The sequence below is a fragment of the Lagenorhynchus albirostris genome, chromosome 14 (genome assembly GCF_949774975.1).
Source record: "Lagenorhynchus albirostris chromosome 14, mLagAlb1.1, whole genome shotgun sequence".
Taxonomy (NCBI): Eukaryota; Metazoa; Chordata; class Mammalia; order Artiodactyla; family Delphinidae; genus Lagenorhynchus; species Lagenorhynchus albirostris.
The window spans coordinates 13,432,457-13,458,301 of NC_083108.1; the positions used below are offsets into that span (position 1 = coordinate 13,432,457).

At 33.8% G+C, this 25,845-nt stretch overlaps 1 protein-coding gene across 9 annotated transcripts in view; it reads left to right on the forward strand.

The window, feature by feature from the left end:
• The window catches only part of PIGN (phosphatidylinositol glycan anchor biosynthesis class N), a 110,763-nt gene that overhangs the window by 54,723 nt on the left and 30,195 nt on the right, over window positions 1–25,845 (forward strand). For 7 of the 9 annotated variants that reach the window (XM_060121069.1, XM_060121068.1, XM_060121066.1 and 4 more), the window contains 11 exons: window positions 1,595–1,694; window positions 1,799–1,891; window positions 2,998–3,089; window positions 5,673–5,781; window positions 8,090–8,198; window positions 14,137–14,239; window positions 18,070–18,172; window positions 20,105–20,191; window positions 23,038–23,093; window positions 23,389–23,464; window positions 25,386–25,459. In XM_060121069.1, the coding sequence (XP_059977052.1) occupies window positions 1,595–1,694; window positions 1,799–1,891; window positions 2,998–3,089; window positions 5,673–5,781; window positions 8,090–8,198; window positions 14,137–14,239; window positions 18,070–18,172; window positions 20,105–20,191; window positions 23,038–23,093; window positions 23,389–23,464; window positions 25,386–25,459 (1,002 nt within the window). The remainder of the gene's footprint in view (window positions 1–1,594; window positions 1,695–1,798; window positions 1,892–2,997; window positions 3,090–5,672; window positions 5,782–8,089; window positions 8,199–14,136; window positions 14,240–18,069; window positions 18,173–20,104; window positions 20,192–23,037; window positions 23,094–23,388; window positions 23,465–25,385; window positions 25,460–25,845) is intronic. The other 2 variants (XM_060121070.1, XM_060121073.1) reach the window with 2 other exon arrangements.

Here is a 25,845-nt window from a genome sequence, read left to right on the forward strand (position 1 = left end):
GGAGATTATTCTTGTATGCTGTGGTTCTACCTTTAAGTGCTTGCTCACAAGGTGGACTTGAAATGGATTCTTATCATTGTAGGAAACATCAGAGGTAGAGCTCTCATGGAAGTTATAAACACTTTAAAAGAAAATCACTAAAATGTTGGGCTGGTTCATGTTCACAGGCAGCGAGGGTCATTTTACAGATCGTGTTGATTTCTATATTTGCACCAGTAATCTAAATTTAAACTTAGTCTTGGGCATCCTTTGAGCAAACCAGATGCCGAAAGCAGACCAGGGAATGACAGCCCAGAATAAGGGTGTTGTCAGGGCTGGCGAGCATGTTGCAATGACACAATGTGTTTTCTTTTCTAATTTTTGTTACCTCCAGCTTTGACCACCTCTTCTTAATATGAAAAATAAAAATTAATATTAAAATATTTTAAATGTTAACATTTTTAAAAACAAGGCAAAAAGACACTGACAAAAGAACAGACTGTTACTTCTCCATTTGAAAGGAATAGGGTTGCTGGATGTACATATTTAAATTGGATTTATTCCTAATGTCATTTGCTCTGGCTTAAAAATTTTTAGAATGAAAGGTGTTATCCAAAATTCCCTCCTGAATTATTAAATTTTCTATTTATGAAGAACACATATACATTAAAATTTTAAGGACAGAGTGATTTTGAAAATATGTTGTGTTCTATCTTTATCTTTTTGATAGATTATAAAGAAAATAAAACATAAAAATTCACTTTTCTTCTAGAAATAATCTAAATGATTTTACAAAATCATCACTGTTGGGAACAAAAGAAACATTCTCCTTTAGATTGGTGTTAGCTTTTCTTTCCTAACATGGCACCTTAATCGTTTTGATGACATTATGTAACCATTGTTTTCAATCAGAAAAAGGTTATAAACCAAGTGATACTGACTTTTTATAATTGCCTACTTAATAATGCACTACCAATGCTAAAAAAATTTTTCCAGTGATGAAATGTAAAAAGGACTCAAGTATGTAATACATTTTTAATGGTTATGAATTCACATTTAATTACAATTAGTGTACAATTAGTGACATCTTAAATTGAGTTTGGAAAATGTTATTTCACCCAGTGAAAAAGTGCAATTAAGATTTTCTCTACCTAGACTAGGAAAACGACCTTTATTTTATTAAGACAGTTGAGATTTCAATATAAAATTAACTTCAGTGAATTTTAAAAATATTCTTTATGTTTATTCATTTGGGTTTATTGTATTTTATTTCTGATGTTGTATCTGTAATTGTATGTGCCCATGTTTAAACATCCAATAAGACTCATTTATTGTCATTAATGTTTATAATAAAGCCAAGCAAATTAATGTGATCATTATCAACTTAATTCAGAAGTTACATTTTTCCTAGAATACTAGATATCAAAAAAAGATTTAGGTAAGTAAAGCCATTGAAACAAATGTTGGAGGTTATCTTAGTTTTTGAAAAATCTATGAATTGAAAATTCCCTGATTTCTATGCACAAAATTTTTATTTTTAACTATATGAGAACTAATTTTTTTATATTCAATATAGGTTATAAATAATCTTTTTATAAATAATCTTGTTAAACAGATTTCCAGTTATTCAAGGCTTGGTCACATTACTGTTGACCTTCCCTCCAAGTCATTTTGTTGGATACCTGTTACTCTTTATCCTGGGAGTTGAAGTATTAGTAAGTAATTTACCACGTTACCACATTTTCAGGTCTCTTTCATGCACATGTAACTCCTTTGAAATGACCTCATTTTCCCTTTCTTCTTTGGGTTGCATTACTAGGTTCTCAGTTTTTTCTACCGCTATATGCTTACAGCTGGACTCATTGCATTTGCAGGTTGGCCATTTATCACTCCACTGTGGACTCGAGCAAAGGTATAAGTACTCACTTTGAAATTAGGCAGATTCATAGCGGCTTTGTTTTGATATGCGTTTAACTCAGGGAATTATTCATTTTTTTAAGAACAGGGTAGAATGTGACCTTACATAAAGATCCTGACCCTTTTGACAGGAGGACTGAAGTTGACTTTAAGGTTTCAGTGATTCATGCAGACTTTCATTTCAAAGTGAACTGGTCTTGTGGTGATTGAAATACTCAAGAAGCAGAGCTGATTTGTCCTTCTCTGAAGCACTTCCTAGATTCCTTTAGGCTCAAATATCTAAATGCCACAGAGGAACTGCCCAGAACAGTGCAGTGGCATGAGAGGCCACACTCTGGACTCAAGTCAGAGGAGTCACCTCCCTCCTGGTCTGGAGCCACCTCAGTTTTTCTCTGGAGAAGTATTTATTCATGATAGATTATTTTAAAGTATAATTACTCCTGATTTTCTGCCTTTAACTAGGTAGGTAATTACAGTGTGCTTCTACAAAGAATACTCTCATGTTTTCATTTTAATACTTTTTGGTGGAGGTAGCAGGAAGATAGAAATATCTTCTTTCTACTCTATGAGAACCTACAAAATTTTCCAGTTAATGGGACTATTGACAATTTTTTGTCTTAATCTAATTACAGAAGTATTTTTACTTATTTCCCTCCTGGGCACAATCATTTGATTATGATTGCAGGCCAGCTTTCTTAAAGATGTCATCAATATATGGTAGAACATAAATTGAATGAAGTGCTTGCTTTGAAACAGCAGACCTGAGTCTAAATCCTGGCTGCTTCATTTACTAGTAATAGATCTGGTGCTACTTACACTTTGACATCTCTGAGCTCAGTTTCCTCATCTGAAATACTGTGAATAATACAGCCTACCTATTGAGGTTATTGTGAGAATTAAATGAGATAATGCCTATATCATACCTAATATAGTGCCTACTGTATAACAGATCCTTCACAAATAGTAACTATATTACTTTTTAAAGTAAACAGATGTAAAGCTTTGAATTTTCCTTTTAGTTTCACAGCCATGTAGTCTGTGAAACACTGAAGACAGTTTTTGTACCATAATGTCTAAAGATAACTTTTTTCTTTATTTTAGAGCACCTCGCTGAGTTGGATTTTCTTCTGTTTGCTCCTGGCAGTGTTCCCACTTATGCCTGTTGTAGGACGAAAGCCAAATATCTTTCTAGTGTATGCACCATATTTTAACTTATTTTCTTTTTAATGCAATTGTTTTTCTCAATCAACACTATGAAATATGAACCAAGTCTTGGCCATGAGTTTAAAATCATGTGAACAAACTAGAAGTTAAAATACTAAATACTATCAAACCATTAGTCATAATTTTGGCTCAGGCTCTGAGAGGCATTAAAACTCCCTGAAGATGCTTCTGGACCTTTGTAAAAAATGAAATTGTGCCAGTGATAACTTAAAATGCCAAGAATTTTTTAAAGGTCTAGAAGCCTTTGTATGTTTTATATATTGGGAAATCAGTAAACGGTTTCACATGAAAAAATGTTCTGTTACCAAAATTAAAAGGTCTAAAAGCCACTGATGATTGATGCAATCTCTCTTTTCCTTTGATCATGTCCACATTTTAAATGTCTGAGAAAAATGAAATTCTCTTCTATTCTGAATGTAAAGATCTCCATGGGAGGAAACTCTCTGTACCTTGACAGCTTTCTCATGTTTAATCACTTAAGCTGTTAGAAAATTCTATATGCCTTACCTGAATTCTCCATGCTGCTGTTATATTTATTTCTCCTCAGTATATCCCAAGCAAATCTTTAAAATAATTGGTTACATTTGTTTTTAACTTTAAAGTTATTATCATGTAATCTGATGGCTGTGTGTGTGTGTGTGTGTGTGTGTGTGTGTGTGTGCAGGCGCTTGGCAAATTAAATGATCACTATTTCATTTAACATTTCCTTTCTTATTTTCTAATCATGTAATCATCTTTGTTACTTTCTTTTGAACTTTGTGTAACCAACTTTTTAGCGTTCTAACCCCATCTTTAATAGATGAGGGTATATCTTTTGAAGGAAAATTAACTCAATATTTTTTTAAAGTATGTGTTCATTTTAAAGTACCTATAAATTATATACATTTTATCTCATTTCTGTGAGAATAACAATATGGACTAGATCAGAAATTATTCCAGGAAGTCAATTTATTAGCAGAGCTCAAAAAATTGTATTGAATTCTAAGACTGTTTTATCTAAGCCATACTTTATTAGTTCTAGGTGAAAACATTTTGCAGCTGTCATAAACTGTAAACAGCATGTGCAAAGATGAAGTCAAACATTTTATTTTTTGCTTCCCACTACTCTGTGAGCTCTTCTCTTGTCTCTATAAAGCCGCTTTCCCTCCTTTCTTTGGCCTCTACCCATCTGTCCTGCTCAAGCACTATTGACATATTTGAACAGGACTTATGCTAAAAGGAAAAGAAATTATATAAATGGTCTTCATAGAAAATTTTCACTTTACCTATTCCAGTAAAGATTAATTCAGGAAGTAAACTTGTTAAACCATGAGAAATCTAATTTGTATTTTTAAAAATTATGTTGTTTCCCCTCTTAATTTAAATTCCTCAGTGCTTCAAGTTTCCCAGTAGCTATATTTGCAACTTCTTCATTTTGCCTCCTGGTTTATGGAGAAATTGCTACTCTCCATTTGATCTCTCACCTCATCTCTCTTCTTTAGAAAATTACAAAGATAGATATGTGAAATATTTAAGGATAAATTAAAAGAAAGAGCAAAAATTTATATAACATAGCTATAATATTCTGAGGTAAAAACATACTTGCCAATTAATTGAAATACCAAATTATTTTTTTAAGAGGGTATGGGGGAGAAAAACAAAGAATCTTAATCATACACGGTTGTTTTTCATAAGATTTAATTAACTTTTCCCTCATGATTCTTAAAGAGAATATTAGAAGAATCAAAACAAAAGCAAAACAAGCATTTTCCTGGGAGTTCCTGCTTCACGTTCTCTATAACCCTGCCTTTTGCTCCTTCTTATTTCTCTTAAACCAACTCCTTTTCACATAGTTCTATTATATTACTGGGTTCCAGATTCTATCCTCAATATAATTTCAGTCGTCCTGTGTTACTTGGATTTTTAGGAGGTGAGAAATAGAACTCAATAGTAATAGTACAGTATTTCCTTGATGTTAGTCTCCTTCGATTTCAGGAACCATACTGTATCTGGTGTTCTTGAAAAAGTGTAATTTGTTGTTTCATTACTGTACCAATGCCTCACCCACATGCTACTTTTGTGGCCCCTCTTCCATCCTTCCCTTAGCCAGAAACAGCTGTGAAAAGCACCAACGTCAGTGATAGAGAGGAACAATTTGTGGATTATAAATGTAGATTTTCCTTTGTGTATGAGTAGGTGCTCATAGTCAGAAAATGTGTGGTGTAGATACTGATATATTTGTATAGCTATCTTTTATATTGTTTTCTGTAAATTTGTCCAAGTCAAGCTGAGAATTATGGTATGCGTAAATGTTAAAAAAATCAAATTATGGAAATAAGATGAAGATACTTAAAAAATTGTGTGAAAAGTTACAAATAACACCATCCCCACAGGATCTTTATTCTAAGATTTTTATTCTTCTTACACCTGTGTATTCATTTTGTTACTTCATCTTGATTAAGCAAATGATTGAGAGGTTCTATATTAGAGTAAAATATCTAATATTTTCATGTGATATATATTCTATAAATGTCTTAAGAAAATTTGAAATTGTGAATTGTGTTTTAAAACAGAGTGGGTGCAGGCTTGCTGGTTCTTCTGCTATCCCTGTTTGTTGTAACATCTGTCTTAAAAAGAAAAGATAGTCTTGTAAGTGAAGAGCTGGTGTTACATCTATTACAGGTCAGTTACAGATTTTCAACACTATGTTATACAAATGATACACTAAAATGTATCTTACAGTTGTATTTAATTATATTGTTCTTAAGATGCCATCCTGTTTTTTTTAACCTCAATACCAGCTGAGAAGAGTTTTCTGTTTAAGATATTATATGGAAATATGTTCTCTAAAAGGTATGAAATAGCAAAAAGGTCAACAGAGGCCCCCCCCCCCCAAAACGCCTAGATAGCAGAGATTAAGGAGATATAAGGAGTATTGTCCAAAGAGTTGAACTGAAAAAGACTTCCTCTGGTCTGAGATTCTGTGGTGTCCTAGTTTGGGTCAGGAAAAAAGTAAGCTCTTTGAAGTGAAAGCAGCCGCTTAGTATGTTTACAAGAAAATTAGTCAGTTTAAGACTTCAGATGACATACTAGGAGAAAATAAACATCACCTTGGTTGGTGGTTTTGGAGTGGTGAAAAGAACTTTGAACTTGACATTTCAAAATTGAGTCAATTCCCAGTTATGCTTTGTACTAGATGTGTGATTTTCAGTAATAGAACTTGTCTGTTTGTTTTTAATCCGTAAAGATAATATCCAGTAGGGTTGTAAGAGATTATATGATGTCATATTCTGTAAAATGATAGCTTTTTTGTAGATAAGAGTGGAAACCACTTTTTTTTTCCTTTTCAACAATAAACAATAAACCACATCTAGAACACTGAGAAAAAATCTTATTTAAGTCTCCTCAAAAAATTTACTCAGAACAAAGCTGGGATAATAGTATTTCCAAGAACACTCAAAAATTAAAATATACAACACTTAAAAGATGTTAACTCGTTCTCGGAGAACAACAGAGAACATATAAAAAGAGAAGTATTTTTGTCAAAGATCCTATCAAGCTATTGAAGCGCATCTTTTTTTTTTTTTTTTTTTTTTTTTTTTTTTTGCGGTACGCGGGCCTCTCACTGTTGTGGCCTCTCCCGTTGCGGAGCACAGGCTCCGGACGCGCAGGCTCAGCGGCCATGGCTCACGGGCCTAGCCACTCCGCAGCATGTGGGATCTTCCCGGACCAGGGCACAAACCCGTGTCCCTTGCATCGGCAGGTGGACTCTCAACCACTGCGCCACCAGGGAAGCCCTACTGAAGTGTATCTTTTCATTTTAAATGGTATACCGACTGATTTTACACTACACCATAGTAGCTTTGAAAAAATTCACCTGTAATACTGAATACTTTGACGAAGTGAGTGTTTCTGAACCTTACTCTGTAGGAGCAAAGAATACCATGTTAAAATTCTTATGGACTTTGTGAGAAATACCCCTAAGTATAAAGTAATTCCTTCTTACCTTAACCTATTAATTTGCATTCATTCCTCTATTGTGTACCATATATATATTTTTATGATTCTAAGATTTGTCTTCTCACATTTTAATGTATCTAAAATGAGAATGTGTCTTACATTTGAAAGGATCCTAGAATTGTGTCATAGATTTATTGACAGCAATTCTTCCTCCTTCATTCACTGAAAATATGAGTAAATTAAATGTATCTCTAGGATTTGGTGATCAGGTTGCTAATCTGACCTTTAAGAGAGTTTACTTTGTTCATAGCCATAATTTAGTTCATTTCTTAAACTGGCTATTAATCCGCTAATTCAGGGGTCGGCAAACATTTTTCTGACATGCTAGATTGTACATATTTTAGGCTTGTGGGGCATACGGAGTCTGTTGTCACTTTTCAGCTTACCATTGTAGGGCAAAGAGAGCTGTAGACAACATGTGAGTGAATGAGAGTGACCACGTTCCAATAAAATAATATTTCTAAAAGCAATAGTTTACCAACTCTACACTAGTTTGTCTATATTCCCTAAAGAATATTGTACTCCTTGTATTCCCAGTACCAGTGAAAACTCAGGCCACAGATATGTATTGAATGAATAAATAGATATGACTGTTAGTGAGGGCCAGAGGTGGAAGACACTCAGCCATATATGCCAAGCTATATACATTTCACTCTCTGCACTTCCAGGATTTAAGAAAACTTCAAGATTAATAACAAATATTTCTAAGTAAAAACAGTGTGATAATGTATGCCAAAATACTCCTGAAAGTGTAAAACACCTCATTCATGCTTGTGAAGGAGGGCTTTTGCTTAGTACAAGAATTCTGACTGTTGGTCTTAGCCACAAGAAGGTGAGCTGGTCCAATTTCAATAACATTTTGGCCAGATTCCAGTTGTTCAAGCACTTTTCTAAGTATTCTTTCTAATATATAAATTAGTCACTCACCACCTTCTCTTTTATTTACGTCTTCTGTGTTTGTTGTTTTCAGATGCTAAGCACGGTGCTTTCCATTTGTGTTGTGTATGGCACTCATAATAGTCTACTCAAGAAACAAGGACTGCCTCTTATTAATCAGGTTGTTAGCTGGATAATATTAGGTAAGAGGTCAATCAAATCAAATGAGATAACTTTCCATCAAGTTACATCTTAAAATTATCCACTTACATCTGTATCATTGCTGTTGAAACAAATAATTTTGTTATGGGAAAATAATAATAACAAGCTATTATTTCTGTCTCTTGTTGGAAGTTGACAAAGAAAATTAGAACTTTTGTGAGCATTCATGTGTTATTAAGAATTACTTGATAGAATATTTATGACTTGATAATGAAGCTGTATATTTATTCGCACCTGATAGAAAGTGCTTCCAGAAGAGAAGAGGGTTTTGTGAAGAGATTCCTTTGCTGAAATTTCATGTCAATTCATAAATTCTCAGTTCTTACACAGGCACTAGGAAGCAGTTCAATTTTATCTGTATTTCCCTTGCTGAAAATAACATTGATTAGTCACCTCCCAACACATTACACATTTTATAAAGCTGATTATACATTTTTTTTTTTTTTTTTGGTATGCGGGCCTCTCACTGTTGTGGCCTCTCCCGTTGTGGAGCACAGGCTCCGGACGCACAGTCTCAGCGGCCATGGCTCACAGGCCCAGCCGCTCCACAGCATGTGGGATCTTCCCGGACCGGGGCACGAACCCGCGTCCCCTGAATCGGCAGGCGGACTCTCAACCACTGCGCCACCAGGGAAGCCCCTGATTATACATTTTAAAACGTATTCCTCTATAGTTCTTTTAAGAATGTGCATGTGAAGCAAACATGTCATTTAAGGACTTAGCCTTTTCCTTCCAACTGGAAAACAGGAGCAAACTTTAAGTCCATGTTTTTCATTAAAAAAAGGAAAAAGTGGGCTTCCCTGGTGGCGCAGTGGTTGAGAATCTGCCTGCCAATGCAGGGGACACGGGTTCGAGCCCTGGTCTGGGAAGATCCCACATGCCACGGAGCAACTAGGCCTGTGAGCCACAACTACTGAGCCTGTGCGTCTGGAGCTTGTGCTCCACAACAAGAGAGGCCACGACAGTGAGAGGCCCGCGCACTGCGATGAAGAGTGGCCGCCGCTTGCCACAACTAGAGAAAGCCCTTGCACAGAAACGAAGACCCAACACAGCCAAAATTAAATAGATAAATTAATTAATTAATTTAAAAGAAAAAAGAAGTAAAGCGAACCAAGTAAAATTCACTTAAAAAAAGTTTGTAATGCCTATGAATGATATGATGTGCAATTTAACATTTATTTATTTATAAATGATTTTTGTTCATTATTAAAAAAAGATCTTTGGATGGAACTTTATCTTAAAAAGACGATTAAGGGATAGGAGTATTTGTCCTTGGATTGCTCTTAAAATCCAAGCAGAGGCTTAAAAATACAACAGGAAACAGACATGTATCTCCTAAAGTTTTGATTTGCTCATTTTCTAAACACCTTGGTCATTGTATAAGTGGAAGTTACTCTTGGACAATAACTGTTCTTGTATATATAACTTTATTTTCACTGTGTAAACTTCATTTCATTATGGGCATTATGTAGGCCTTCCCTTTTAAATTATCTTGATTACTAAAGTTACTATTTACATTCATTCTGCATGACAATAGCAGTGACTGCTCTTTCATTTAAAAAATAAATGTGTTTAGTTTGTACTATGTTCTGGCACTATTCTGTTCTCTGAGAATAATAAATATGGAACAAGTCCCTGCCCTCCTGGAGCTTATATTCTGCAGGGCTGGGTGGTGGGGCTAGTAATCTAGCGGGGTATCTATATGTAATTGTCTCTCATATGACATGTTAGTTCTCAAATCCACAGAAAAATCAAAAATTATGAATGGCAACGATGACATTAAAGGGAAGTCTTTTTATTTTCCTGCATAACTCCAAAAATATGTGGTGTATATAACACACACCAGCATATAAACAATATATCACCTAGGGATAAACCACATGACAGAGAAGCAAAGAAAACAGAATTTGTGTTCATATTATTATATCTCATTTTTAAACATCTAAAACATCTAAAAAGGTGAAAAAAAGAGAAATTTCCCAGAATTACAGAAAGTCATCCTCTACTTCATGTTCTTGTCCATCTGTGATTATGAGTATGTATGTATAAAATTTTTTAAACATCATATTCAATATTTTTATCTATTCTACCATCCTTATATTAATTTTTCAGTTGACTTAATAATATCCTTTACGGTATTTTCCCTTTGTTTGTCTTTTATGACATTGACATTTTTGAAGAATATAGCCAATTAACTCTGGGAAAACTTACATTTTACCCATGAGTTACGCTGAGACATTCTAACCAAGAACAAGGGATGTTCTTTCACTTGTTCAAGTCTGCCTCTGTGCCTTTAAAAGCAGTCTTCATAGTTTTCTTCATATAGGCTGGGAATATTTCTTGTTAAATATATTCCTAAGTATTTTATCTTTTTTGTTGCTATTATAAATGAGCTTTTCTCATTCATTGTGTCTTCTAATTTTTTTTTTGAGTATAAGATGCTATTGATTTTTGCATGTTAATTTTATATCCTACTTCTTTACTGAATTTTCCTTTCTTGAGTTAGGTTTATCATTGACTCTCTAGGTAGAATTTTCCAAGTATACCATCATGTAATTTACAAATACAGATATGTATTTCCCCCTTCCTGTTCTTATTCCTCTCTTTTCTTTCATTTACTCGCATTGGCTAATACCTACAGAAAAATATTAAATAGTAGAGATAGTGAACCTCCTTGATTTTTTTCCTGATCTTAGTGGGAGTGTCTCTGGAGTCCCCCCATTTAAGACAAATGCTGGCTTTAGGACTGAGGTATATATATTTATCATGTTAAAGAAAGTACATGCTCTCCTGTTTTATTTAGGGTTTTTATTAAGAATGGATGTTGAATTTTGTCAAAGACATTTTCAACATCTATGGAGATAATAATATGTTTTTTTTCCCTAGACCTGTTAATATGGTGAATAATACTAATAGATTTCCAGTATTGAGCCATTCTTGCATTTCTGATATAAACTCCTAAGACACATTTGATTATAATGTATTATTTTCTCAGTGTAGCGTTGGAGTTCATTTGCTACTATTTTTCCATCAGTATTCATAAATGATATTGTTCTTTAATTTTCTTTGGTGTTCTAAATTTATCAGGCTTAGTTATCAATGTTATATTTGCTACATAAAAAGAATTGTTTCTCTTTAATTTCTATACTCTGAAACAATTTATGTAGCACTGGGACTATCTGTTCTGTAAAGTCCTGAAAGAATTCCCCTGTGAAACTATCTGAATTTAGTCCTTTTTTGTTGGGTAGTCCCCTGATAACTTTGTATTTCTCTATGAAATTGGTCTGTTTAAGCTTTTTATCTCTACTGCAGTTAGTTTGGAAAGCTATATTTGCTTAAGGAATATTCTGTTTCTTCTAGATTTTCAAATTTATTCATATAGAGGGATGCAAAGTAATCTCTTATGATTTTTAAAAATTCCTTCTGTATCATTAGTCATTTCCCTCATAATTTATTTTGTATATTTGCACTTTCTTCCTTTTCTTTGATTAACTTAGCTAGTGGTTTGTCCTTTTTGTTTATTTTCTCAAAGAACATGGATTTTGATTTACTAATTTGATCTACTGTTCTTCTGTTCAATACCTCATTAATTTTTGCTTTATCTTTAATTTCTAGTTTTATTACATTGTGTCTGAGAGTATTTTTTGTATTATTTTTACCTTATAGGACCTACTGATATTTTCCTTGTGCACTAGTGTATATGATTAACATTAGCATCCCATAGGTTTTAGTATGTTGTGTTTCCATTTTCATTTGTTGAAATATCTTTTTATTTCCCTTTTAATTTCTTTTTTGATCCATTAGTTGTTCAGGAGTATGTTGTTTAATTTCCACATATTTGTAGATTTTTCAGCTTTCTCTTGTTGTAATTTCTAGTTTTATACCATTATAGTCAGTAAAGATACTTGAAATGATTTCAGTCTTATTAAATTTGCTAAGACTTGTTTTGTGATCTATTATATGATCTATCCTGGAGAATGTTCCATGCACAGAATGTGTTCTGCTGCTACTAGTTGGAATGTTATATAAATTTTTGTTAGATCCATTTGGTCTAATGTATGGTTCAAGTCTAATGTTTCCTTGTTGATTTTCTCTCTGGATGATCTATCCCTTTCTGAAAGTGGAATATTGAAGTCTCCTATTATTATTGTATTCTTGTCTATTTCTCCCTTCAGATCTATTAGTATTTGCTTAATATATTTAGGGACTCTGATGTTGGGTGCATATATATTTACAGTTGTTATATCTACCTGATCAGTTGACCCCTTTATCATTATGTAATGACCTTATTTGTCTGTTGTTACCATTTTTTGGCTGAAAGTCTATTTTGTTTGATATAGCTATAGCTACCCTTCACTTTCTTTTGGTTTCTACTTATATAGAATATCTTTTCCATTCCTTCACTTTGAGCCTATGTGTGTCCTTAAATCTGAAGTGAGTCTCTTATAGGCTGGACATATATTTTAAACAAGACTTTTCCTCCTTGGGATTAGGAAAGCATCGGTACTAGAGGATGCCTACCATATGGTGCAAGGCATGAAATAGTTGACTCATAGGTAGGTCAGCAGTATCTCCAGAGGTATCTTCCAGGCACTAATTCACTATAGTCTAGCTCCAGTGAACATTTTTTGCTAATGTGCTGGGATCCCTAAATGGGTTATATGTTATGCAACTGGTTCTAACTTATGTCACTCAGGATGGGGACTCTTATTTCCCTTTTAGCATCTTATCAATCCTTTACACAAAAGTCAAACAAATACAGAAAATACAGGTTGGTAAAACAGGTCTCATTTGAACTGGCTTTTTAAATAAATATTAAAATACTATTTCTTTCTGTTAAAATATATACCAGATGATGATAATGTTACTGGAACTACACATCTGAAAAAAAATCAGAAGCAATTCCTTTAAGATTACTGTAAATATAACTTACATAATCTTAAATCTTGCAGTGACTCAACTTTGAATGAGATTGTCTTTACATTTAACTTATTAGTAGGTTTTGACTAGTAGTAATAATAGCACCTAGCAGTTATTAAGCACTTACTCTATCTCAGGCACTATGCTCAAGGAGCATTTTATAGGTGAAATTGTATTTAAACCTCACAACAACTTTATTCATTTCTACTTAACAGATGGAAATACTGCTTAGACAGATTAACAAACTTGCCTCATGGTTAAAGAGTTATAAGTAATTCAGCAAGGATGCCCTCCCAAATTATCTGTCTTCATGCTTTAGAGCATTTCATTCCACGCATATTGCCATCCTGGCCAGAAGGATTAGGAAATTATGCACATTTTCTTTCCAAAATAAAGATTGGGGAGTTTATGTTTTGCTACCCCCCAATTTATTTGCTCTTCTCCCACTGAAGTAGTTGCTTTCTAATATTGAGAAGAAAGATCACTTCACTTATTTGGATTACTCTTACTACAACTGTCGTGTGTGGTGAAGTCCTTGTCTCCTGTCTCTAATTTTCTAACTGGCACACTACAACTCTCAATGCATACTTTGCAGTGGGAAAACTTGGAGGAGGGAGTGTTTAGGAAAAATCAATTTCTGGGGAGTAAGTTGTCTTTGAACTAAATGTTTAATTAGGAGAAAAGTTGCTGAATCTTGAGTAATTCTTTTTATTATTTACATTAGAAAATGACAAATTATTTAAGAGTTATTACACTGAGCAAGGCTGAATATAAATTGGGAAAATCTGAAAAAAATTGTGGTTAAAATGGTGAAATGTAATTTTAATTAAAAATGTGAAGTTTCAAATTTCTTACAAAAATGAGTAGGGCAAATGTGGCTTCATTTTAAATATCACACTAATAATAAATGCTATAAATGATAATAGAGTATTCAGTGCTTTAAACTCAACATACCCTGTGTCGCTTGTACTAACACTACCCACATGTGTTTTATTGCAGCCTCTTCCTTCGTCATGCCTCTACTGAGTCCTCTGATTCTCTTTGATCGGCTGTTTAGCATTCTTGTTTCCTCAATGTCGACCTACCTACTTCTAAGCACAGGGTATAAACTGTTTTTAAATTTTAATTTTTAGTAGCAAGTTTTAAATGACATATTGACATTTCTCTGAGTATTTAACCTCTGGAAATGAAAAATACGTGAATCTTGAGGAATAAATTATTTTTCCTCTGTAAAAACTGTATGTGACTTGATCTGTAATCTTCAGTTTTCTTTTTCTTATCATTTTCACAGTATTGCCTGTAGTCTTTGTGTTTCTGTTTATTTCCTGAAGTTGCTTAAATATTGCTTACCTACAGTGTTAGAGAGTTCTGATAGATTGTGGAGGAATTTTAAGTCTCAAACAATGACTTATAAGAATTTTAGTCTTTGTTGCATTCCTTTCATGCACTTTAAATTATGTTTTGATTTGTTCATTCTTCTTTGAGTATAATATTTTATTTTTACTCCTACATATGTCATAGTCCAGATATTCCTTTTGATTCAGAAACCTTTTAGAATATTTTCCCAAAAGGTAAACTGTTAAAAAGTTAAACATTTTCATTGAAGATTAGAATTTTCTTGTAAAACAAAACCAAAAAAGAACAGCTTGATTTGGGTTGGATTCTGAAGCATTCTCTAGAAATCAGTGAGAACGATGACATACTCTCCCATCTACTTTGAAGAAAAGAGTTCTTCACTTGCTTTTGAATTTTATTTCATCTTTACTTAAATCTTCATGAGGGTGAGAAATATGCACTTTATAATAAACACTGAATAGAGCAGACAAATCGAATAACCACCACTTAGACAGTTTCAAAATTTGGTCCAAATATAGGATCTTTATCCCAATTAGAATAAACCTAGGGATTTACACTGTGCACATTTAAGCACATTTAAGTTAAGAAATCTAAAAAGTGAAAAATCACGCCTAAAATCAGAATAATAAGTATGACCTTATTAACGAATGTATTAAGAAATATATTACCCAACATCAGAAAGTATATTTACCTTTGCAAAAGAAATTAGACAGAGGTAGCCTGAAAAAGCAGTCTAATAATTTCAGTTAGTACATTTTTCAGTGTCAAATCAGTTTTGCAAAACATAGTCCACCTGTTATCATTCCATGTCACTATTTTTGGACGACCTGGAGGGTTCTCCATGTAAATAAGTGAATAGTCAGAATTCTAGGATATTTAAAAGAAATGCAGTTTCATTACTTTACAAAAGTACAATAATAGCAATCCTACTTCTAACAATGCACCCTTGATTAAATGAATAAAGAAGATTTATTTTTAGTCAGCATTTAATTATTTTTATGCAGATGGAAGCTATTATAATACTTGAAAATAGTTCTCTTTAGTTGGTTATAAACATTTTCCTCCAAAATTTTGATTATATTATCCCTTTGCTTAACAAAGTATAATACAACCTAAATGTCTTTTCAGCCCTGTTCAATTTGCACAGAGACCAAACTAGCAGATCCTAATTTAGAAAGGTTTTATTATGTACACTCTGAGCCCATGATGACATTTTATTGGTATTTCAGTTTATTAATTCAGATATACAGACTTTATATGAGATATTGGTTCTCTAAAGAAATAAAGTCCCATAAGAAGATTGTCTTTATCAGATTTATTCATCTACATTTTACAAAAATTTTATTTTATAGTTTTTGAAAAGAAGTAAATCTGTAGCACTATTTGTAGAACTATGGAATTTATGTTTTTACATATTAGGAAAGAATAATTTCATATATAAGTGCAAATATTTTAAAAATCATGGGGTTTTTTCTTTGTTTTTTGCTCAGAGAGTACACTTTCTTGATTCAATTAGCCAAGTTTTTTTTCACATTTCTAGTGTCCTGAACACTAGACAGACATACAGTTAGAACAATTAGTGTACCCCAGGTGTATAATAGAGTTGTAAGCTGCTATAAAATATGTACTCTATTTTACAATGTTAGGCAATTACAAAATGCAACAATTAAGTTATCGTAATTTAAGTTGTGAATTATGTGATATAAAGAATGACTAGAGACAGGGTTTGGGTAAGGGAGCTGAACTGGTGCCATCAAGGACTCATGTGGAAATTGAACTAAATTTTCAAGAATGGCTAGGATACAGGCATTCTAATTCTTTCTTTTTCAATTTTTTTTAATCATTGTAAACATAGTATAATCACATTTTGAAGAGTAGGAATAAGGAAGAAAAATCATCTATTAACCCTACCCCTCCTATTGATGTTCTGACATATTTCCTTCCAGTCTTAGCTCTGTATTTATCTTTTTAACACAGTATTAATCATAGTCCGTGTACTATTTTATATCTTTATTTTCTACTTTGCTGTATCTTATTTTTAATGTTTTTAAATTTTTATTTTATTTTTGTTTATTTATGGTTGTGTTGGGTCTTTGCTGCTGCATGCGGACTTTCTCTAGTTGTATTGAACGGGGACTACTCTTCGTTGCGGTGCTCGGGCTTCTCATTGCGGTGGCTTTTCTTGTTGCAGACAGGCTCTAGGGGCATGGGCTTCAGTAGTTGTGGCATGCAGGCTTAGCTGCTCCCTGCATGTGGGATCTTCCCGAACCAGGGATCGAACCCGTGTCCCCTGCATTGGCAGGCAGATTCTTAACCAATGCGTCACCAGGGAAGTCCCTCTACTTTATTTTAGAAGCATTTTCCTAGTTGGCTTATAGGCTTCCTAACCATCATTTTTTTTTTTTTTTTTTTTTTTTGCGGTACATGGGCCTCCCACTGTTGTGGCCTCTCCCGTTGCCAAGCACAGGCTCCGGACGCACAGGCTCAGCGGCCATGGCTCACGGGCCCAGCTGCCCCGCGGCATGTGGGATCTTCCCGGACCGGGGCACGAACCCGTGTCCCCTGCTTCGGCAGGTGGACTCTCAACCACTGTGCCACCAGGGAAGCCCCGAAACACTTATCTTAAACTAGAGCAGAAAAGGGTTAGGAAAAGCATCTGTCACTGCATTCTCTCATGAACGTTTCTCCTTTGTCCACATTTTAATGTCCACATTGTATGCCAGCCTAAAGATGTACCATACATTATTTAACTAAACTCCCCTGTGGATATTAAGCTGTTTTCTTGTTTTTCTCTTCTGTAAACAATATTGTAACAAACATCTTCAGATGGGAATCATAGTGTATATGTCTGATTATTTTCTCAGGGTGAATTCCTAGAAGTGACATTATTAGATTATACTATATGAATATTTTTTAGATTCTTGATGCATAGTATTAGATTGCCTTCCAGGAAGTGTTTATTCCTAAGTAGAGAGTATGAGAGTTCCTTTTTCATTATACTCTTGTTGACATTTTTTTAATATGGGTAAATATTATGTGACTATGGCATCTGTTTTATAATTTCTGTATCAGTTATCAATATGGTCAGACATTTTTATGGATTTATTGGCTCTTTTTTTGCTTTTTGAGAGGTTTATATTCCCGTATTGCACCCAGTTTTTAAAAAATTTGGGATGTTTGTCTTGCTCTTCTTCTCTGTATATTAATCATTTTAACTCAGGAATTGTCTTTTTACCTTTGTCTTATGCTTTCTTTCTTTTTTGTATATTTCTGTCATTTACCTCATGAATGAATTTTAAATATCTCTACTATTTTAAACATGTAATGATCTCAAGATCTGATAAATTTCAAAAGATGGTGTTAGAGTTGATATTTAAATGTTACTTTCCTTTCCTATTTTCTTCTTCTGGAAAGCCTAAAAAATTTAAATTTTGTGATGTTGTAACTTAGAAGTATTATCAAGATTGTTTTAATTTTGAGAAAGACCTATTAGTATTATAAATTTGCATTTTTATTTGTTTAATGTTTTTTTCTTTTCTACCCTCCCACTTCCACCTCACACCCCCCACCCCTTAGGTATGAAGCTCTCTTCCCATTAGTGTTGTCATGTTTGATGTTTGTCTGGATACACATGGAACAAGAAACCCTGCCACAATCTGTTGTTTTCTGTAAACAGAAGGTAGCTTGTCAAAATCATTCTTGCATTTATTTAAGAATATTAGAATATTCTCTATCCTATAAGGAGGTTGCAATGTTATTTCATCAAAAATTCTACTTAAAAATTTACAGTACTTAAGGCATTAATAATTAAGTTAATAATTAAGTCAAACAGTTTGTAAGGAAATTTTCACTTACAACAAAAGAAAAGCATGATTTTATTGTTTCATAGGCATTATATGGGTTGGGCTTTTCTTAGAGATTATTTGAGAATCTCTGATGCAAAAAAACATTAATATAGGTGAAAGAATACTGGAGAAAGAATGTTCTTTATCTTGCTTGCCTTTGTTTTCACATCTAATTTTTCTTTCCTTCAGTTTATTTTCGTTGGAATAATATTTATGTTGTCACACTTCAGCTTATGAATTTGATCATAAAGTGACATTTGTGTTCCAGTGTTATTTTTCTCTTTCTAGTCATTCTAATCCAAAATGCTTTTTCTGTCACCTTAGTGATCATGGCCTCAGTCCAAATCTTAGACTGTTTATTCAACATAATATACTTTGAATTGGCTAAAAGCCAACCAGATATTAAGGACACCTTTATCATGCTGAGCTAGAGAGCTAATTGATGTCTCTTGCCTTTATTTCAGAACTGAAGATAATTATAAGAAATGGGTGATAAAATATTTACAATTTTACTGAGGTCAGATAAAAGAAATATTGCAGGAAAATACCTTGATAATTGATCCATTGATTCATCCTTAACTGGTTCTAGTTGAGTTCACAAAGAGTACTTGATGTTTTAGAATAAACAATTTCAATAAAGAAGAAACTTTATTGAAGTATATTGAGTAATTACTGGTTTCTAACTTTCAGTCCTGGAATATTAAAACAATACATGAAAAGAAGTTTTGATCAGATTCAAGTAAATGGTCAGACTGTCCTTAGTATTAAATATTCAAAATTTTAATAATTAAATATTATTAAATTTAAAATGAGGTTTATTGTGTTATTTTTTTAATTCTTTTTTTTTTTTTTTTTTTGTGGTACACGGGCCTCTCACTGTTGTGGCCTCTCCCGTGGGCCTCTCACTGTTGTGGCCTCTCCCGTTGCCGAGCACAGGCTCCGGACGCGCAGGCTCAGCGGCCATGGCTCACGGACCCAGCCGCTCCACGGCATGTGGGATCTTCCCAGACCGGGGCACGAACCCGTGTCCCCTGCATCGGCAGGCGGACTCTCAACCACTGCGCCACTAGGGAAGCCCTAAATTCTATATTTTAACTGAAAGGAGATATGTATTTTTCTAGAAAAGAGGAATAAAGCATCCCAAGAACTTAACAGAAAATTACATGGGAAGTGGGAGATAGGGAAAGTCTCCCTTTAAACTTATCCATGAGTTTTTCTTTTGTGGAAAAAGGGGAATTAAGCAAGAGTGCATCCATCATGTTGGAATTGAGAGGCTTTTTATTTTACCAGGACAGAAATATATTGTTTTTTTATAGAGAGAAAATAATTTCTCTGGAAATGAGTTAACAGAAGCACAAAAAAAACAGAAAAATATTTAATTTATCATGCTTTTTAATATCATACCATACTTGAGTTTGAGAAGATCGGGACACTGAGAAATCAGATGTCAGAAAAGGGAAAAATTATATAGGGATTTAAAAGTGAAGCATTTATACAGGATAATAAAAAGCCCAATTCTCACTTTTATTACACATATGGCAATACTACAACTCAGTTCACTATATTATTAACAGTATATTTTACCTTTCGGCAGATGTTATTAAGGTGAAATTAAGCTATAGGAAAAGATTTATTTGTTTTTGTTTGTTTTCTTGTCAGTACAAGTTATCTTTCTAGCTATTGTAACTTTGACGGTAAGTTTGCTTTTGAGGGTAGAAGTAAGCAAACTGTTATTGTGCGTTTATAAATTTCTTCTTATTTCACAGGTCTCCAGTATCCAATTCACCTATAATACTGATATAACCCAGTTTCGAGACCTCTATCTGGATGACATCCGTAGGGCCTTTTTCCTTGTATCCTTTTTATGGACTTCTGTTTTAAGGCACTGCAACCTCCCATTTAATGGAGTAAGAAATGGGAGGGGTTTCTGCCTGTCATTTGGTAGTGGTATTACCTTGGAGGCCATTTAACCGCCCTCCCAACCATAATTTTCTCATACAGTTTACACATCAAAAAATTTCTGAAACTATAGAAAAGCATAAAGAATGATATAACAAACAAATGTATATATGTGTATTCCTGCCATCCAAGATATCAACAACTAATATTTTGTCACATATGTCACACATTTTAAAAAATTAAAATATTACAGCTAAAGACAGTCTCCTTTCAACTTCCAACTCCAAACTAATTTCCCTCATCCAGAAGAAACCACTATTATGAGTTCGGTTTGTATCTTTTTATGTGTATTTTATACTATACTCATGTCATATAACATCTGTCCCACAAGGTTTTTGGATCACATCAGAGGCAATATTGTGTGAAAGTTATTTGTATTAGAATTTTGTAAGACAATGTGACAGAATAAAGTCTCATTTTGGGAAGGCTGGCTGACTGAGTTGAAAAAACTCATAGGGAGATATTTCCTTTGAACTTACCGTGGTGGAGTCTGGACCTTATAGGTTCAGAAAATAAATGTTCTTATTCTCTCCTCTACCTCTTGCCTTCACTCTCAATTTTGCTTTCTGTCTTTGCAGATTCCTTCCACTCAGCCTATACTAATAAAACACTTCTTCCTTTGAACCCTGCATCTCCCTAAATTATAATTTCATCTTGTCCTCTGTGTCTACTACCAAGCTCCTTGCTGCTACCATTTCCTCCCCATTTATGTACTATATCCTCAAGCCTTGACCAGTGCCTGGCACACAGTACTTCTTCAATATTTGTCAAATGTCTCTGCTGAAGTTGTCCTCTCGTGGTCTGCAGGGCCTTCCTGATTGCACAGTCTAATCTGTTCAGTTTTACTTGACCACTCTTACAACATTCAACTCAATTGACTTTTCTCTTTCTTTTCCCTTGACATCCAGAACATGATCCAGGTTCTCTTCTCAGCTTTTTACACCATCTCTATTCTCCTTCATGGAAACTTACTCTTCCTTTGCTCTTGAACCATGTATGTTTTTCTCCAAGCTCTATCATTAACCTTCTCCTCTAATTGTGCCTGGGTAATGTCATCCTCTCCTATAGCTTTGACTGACACCTCTGTACAAACAACTCTAAGATCTACTTCTCCAGCCCTGACCTCTCTGACCTTAAGAGTCAAATGTCCAACATCCTGCTGGGCGTCACCAGATATATATCCACACTGACTAATGACTGCCCACCCCTCTCCAAAATCACTCTCTGCCAGGTTTCATCTCATTTAATGGCATCGCCATGCTCCCAGCTACCCAGGGCATCAAACTTGTCATATTTAACAACTCCCTGTCCAGTTTTAAAGTTCCATGGTCTCCCCTCCTTCTCCATTTCCACTTTAACCACACTGGTTCAGACTTTCCTTGTCCCCAACATAGATTACTGAGATAGCTTCCTAACTGAATTTCCTGCCTCTAATTATTTGTATCCCTGATCCAAATATCTCACTGTTATTGGTATTTCTTATTTATATTACTCACCTAAAATTCTTGCCAGCTCTTCATTGTCTCCACAATAAAGTTCAAGGTTTTTTATTAATATGCCACCCATCTACATTTCTTGCTTCATCTTTCACTGTACCCTTCAATAAACGCTCAGCTTCTATCACACCTGTTTACTGTTTCTTGACTACACCATTTTATTTATTTTTTTCTTTTGTCTGCACTGGGTGGCATGTGGGATCTTAGTTCCCTGACCAGGGATTGAACCCCGCACCCCCTGCGTTGGAAGCATGGAGTCTTAACCACTGGATCGCTAGGGAAGTCCTTGACTACATCATTTATTTCCCACTGTTTACCTTTAAATTCATCTTATATACTTCTACATATCATCATAATCTTAGTCACCATATGAGCACTTTAAACTATTTTATTTATATTTATATTCTTAGTGCCTAGCTCTGCCTCTGACATGTACTAGATGATAAATCTTGCTTGGTTAGTTGACTGGTTGAATGCATGGAACAATTAATATATTTAAGGCTCAAGTTACCAACGCAAATGCCGCTTTTTCACTGAAATTTGCCTTGATTCATACTTGCTTTTTAGTGTGTCTGTACCATTTTTGTGTATGTGTTTATGATAATAAAGTAACTAACATTTATCGAGCCCTTTCAGTGGGCCAGGCACTATTTTAAATACTTTACTAGCAGTAAGTTCTTAGACCCCAATATAATTAATACCTACTTTTTATTACTGCACTATTACAAATGTAAGTTTAAGAAATGTCAAAAAGATGTTTACTCTTTCTCATTCTCTATTGAATTATTTTAAAACATGATATCTTATTTCTTCCTAAGCCTTTCAAAGAACCTGGCACGTCTCACATGTAGTGGGCACACAGCGAGCATGTATGAAATGAAATCGTCGTATTTCAGCTGAAAATGTCTATCGCTTTTTTTTTTAATCATTAGCAGCCAACTACAAATAGCAGTAATCCAACTGTTTATGTTAGAGGCAAGGAAAATAGTAACCTTCTCAAGGTTACTAGTGACAAGGATGACCTCCCATGCCTCATTGTTCTTAGTACATTGTTTGTTCAGTCTGGTTCTTTCCAAATGCATTCACAAGGAGATACAATGGAACACTCATTTACAACAATTTATGATCAAATGTACAAGTAGAAAAGCAAATTACCCTCATGGTAGAATAGGTATATCTTTTCTCAATGAAAAAGAACTTTTATGAATTCTGACTTGTTTTGGCATTTCCTTAACTCTATTTAGGTTTTCTTCTTAATGACGGCCTTTTTTGGAACTGGGAATATAGCTTCTATTAACAGGTAATTTAAAATAAAAACAGCATATGTATAACCAGAAAATAATACAAATAGGGATTTTGTTCTGTACCTTGCTTTTTACACTGAAGGATGTATTTTGAAAATTGGTATGTATGGGCACATACAAGTCTATCTCATTCGTTTTACTGATTTTATAATAGTTCTTGAGACAATGTATACTTGTGCTTTAGTAAGAGTAGGTTTCAGAAAATTAGGTTAAACATGCTTTTTAGAAGAACGTTCTTTTAAAGTTACAATGTGAATTCTAAACTCCGTTTTCTTTTTGTTGATTCCTTAGCTTTGATCTTGCCTCTGTCTATTGCTTTCTGACCGTGTTTAGTCCTTACATGATGGGAGCCCTGATGATGTGGAAGGTTGGTTTTCTTATTTTCTTAAGATATTGATTTATAAGATTATGAACTCATTGTGACAATTAAGATTATGTAACATGTGACATTAAGATTATAAAGTGACAGAGTTAAGTTGCATGGAAAGAAGATACCTTCTCAGACACTGTTGAATGGGAAGTCGGACACTTTAGCTTTTACTTCAAAATATAATCTTTTTACTTTACTCCTAAGCCCATTTAACTTCAAAGAAGTAGAGAGGCTGTTAGTCCCAGGAAGTCCTATCAAAGGTGATTAAAGCCTGTGGGGAGTGAAGGGTGGATCAAAACTGCCTTGCTCCTCAAGATCAAAGGCTCCCCGAACTGATGTTCCCCACCCCCAAGACTGCCAACGTGTTATCATTTTTTCTCATAATCCCTGTACTTAGAACTGATTTATTCATTCAATAAATATATCATTGAAGGCTTATGAGCACCGGCTAGGTACTGAGGGTTCTAAGATAATGACAAATTATCAGCTTTCCAAGGGTTCAGACTCTCCAATAGAATGTAATTCATGTTCTTTCCCTTTTTCTCTAGGATCATTAAGCTTGTCTTATTCCCTCTACCATAGTGCCTGGCACATTTTATGTACTTCGTATATATTTGTTTAAATAAAAGAACTAATATCTGCCTAAAATCTGATTGCCTTCTATTCAGATCACATAAGTAATAATTGTTAAAGTATGTGTTTATTAACGGATTAATATCCTTTTTTTTGTTACTGCACTAATACAAATGTAATTTTAAGAAATGTTAAAAAAGATGTTCAGGGACTTCCCTGGTGGTCCAGTGGCTGGGACTCCACACTCCCAATGCAGGGGGCTCTGGGTTCGATCCCTGGTCGGAGAGCTAGATCCCACATGCTGCAACTAAGAGTTCGCATGCTGCAGCTAAGACCCGGTACAGCCAAATAAATACATAAATAAAAATATTAAATAAAAAAAAAAAGATGTTCATTTTCTCATGTCCCATTCTCTACTGAATTCTTTTGAAATGTGTATTAACAGTTTCCTTAATCTTTATTTACATTTTTCTTAAAGGTAGTTGTTCTTTTCTCAGTCTGTTAAAGATCATGGGCCTTTAATTAAAAACAAGCCAAAAAAAAGAAAGAAAAATAGAAGTTTAAACTAAATGCTAGACTTATAATCTCTAGCTTAATTCAGTAAGCTTTACTGACCTAATATATTTGGTCACTTTCTTTGACTGATGTGGCTGGAAGTGAAAATTCTCCTGGACCTCTGTTTCATCATGTAGCCTTCACTACATGTAGCCTTCGCTTGAACAAGAGTCTTATGCAGTTTTGAACATCATTTCTTTTCCATATTTTCTCCCTCCCCTCTTTGTTTAAACATTGTGTGTGTGTATTTTTTTTTTTAATTGGTCACTGGAAAGCAGTATCTCAAAATATTAACAGTGTTACACCTGGATTATAGATTTTTCAACCAGTGTAAATTTTATTATACCTTTCTCCATTTTTTTTACAGAGTATGAATTTTATAATCAGAAATAAATTAGTATTAAAATAAAACAACAGCAAGCAATGGTAAAACAGCTAAATCATGTTAATAGAGTTGTAGTATCAAATAACCAGATGAGTTCAGGGATCTGTGAATCAAATCATCAGGCTCCATAGTTTATTTGATTTGGGTCATTAATTATTATACTGAGTTAAATAGAACAAAAATTTGGAATAGGCTTTATTTGAAATATTTGTTGTTATCTTTTATACTACAAATGCTGTTGATGTGGATTTTTAAATCTGTTTTCGTCACCATTCTATATGTCATTGGTATCACGGTTTTATTTCAGCATTGGCTTTTCACTAATACAGACAAACTTTGAGAAATTGAAATATTTCTTCAAATGCTACAGCTACCCATGGCATCATTTGTTGTTCTTTTAAACAGATTTTAATCCCCTTTGCTCTTGTGATGTGTGCTTTTGAAGCTGTTCAGTTAACTACCCAGTTATCATCAAAAAGGTAAGATGAATGTTTAAGAAACATTGAATTTGTTAGTTTTTAGGAAATGAGAGTTAACACTTGAGGGTATTTTGTGTGATTGCTATTAAGACACAGTAACATAGATTTATTATAAAAATGAGAAAAAAATGTTTCACCCTTTTAGTCAGAATTCAGTTGTCATGAGAGGAAATTAGTTGATTAGAGCCTGTAGCAGAATAATATGCTTTCTCAACAATAAAATGTTATTAGAATATTATTCAAGCTAGAGAGGAGCCCCCCTAGAAAACTATAAAATATAAACGTTAAATTCTTGTAGTTAATAACTTGTTTATTGTAGATATAACTGTGCCTACAAACTCCAAGGGATATCATTCTGTTTTCTTTTGAATTATTTCTTAAATGTG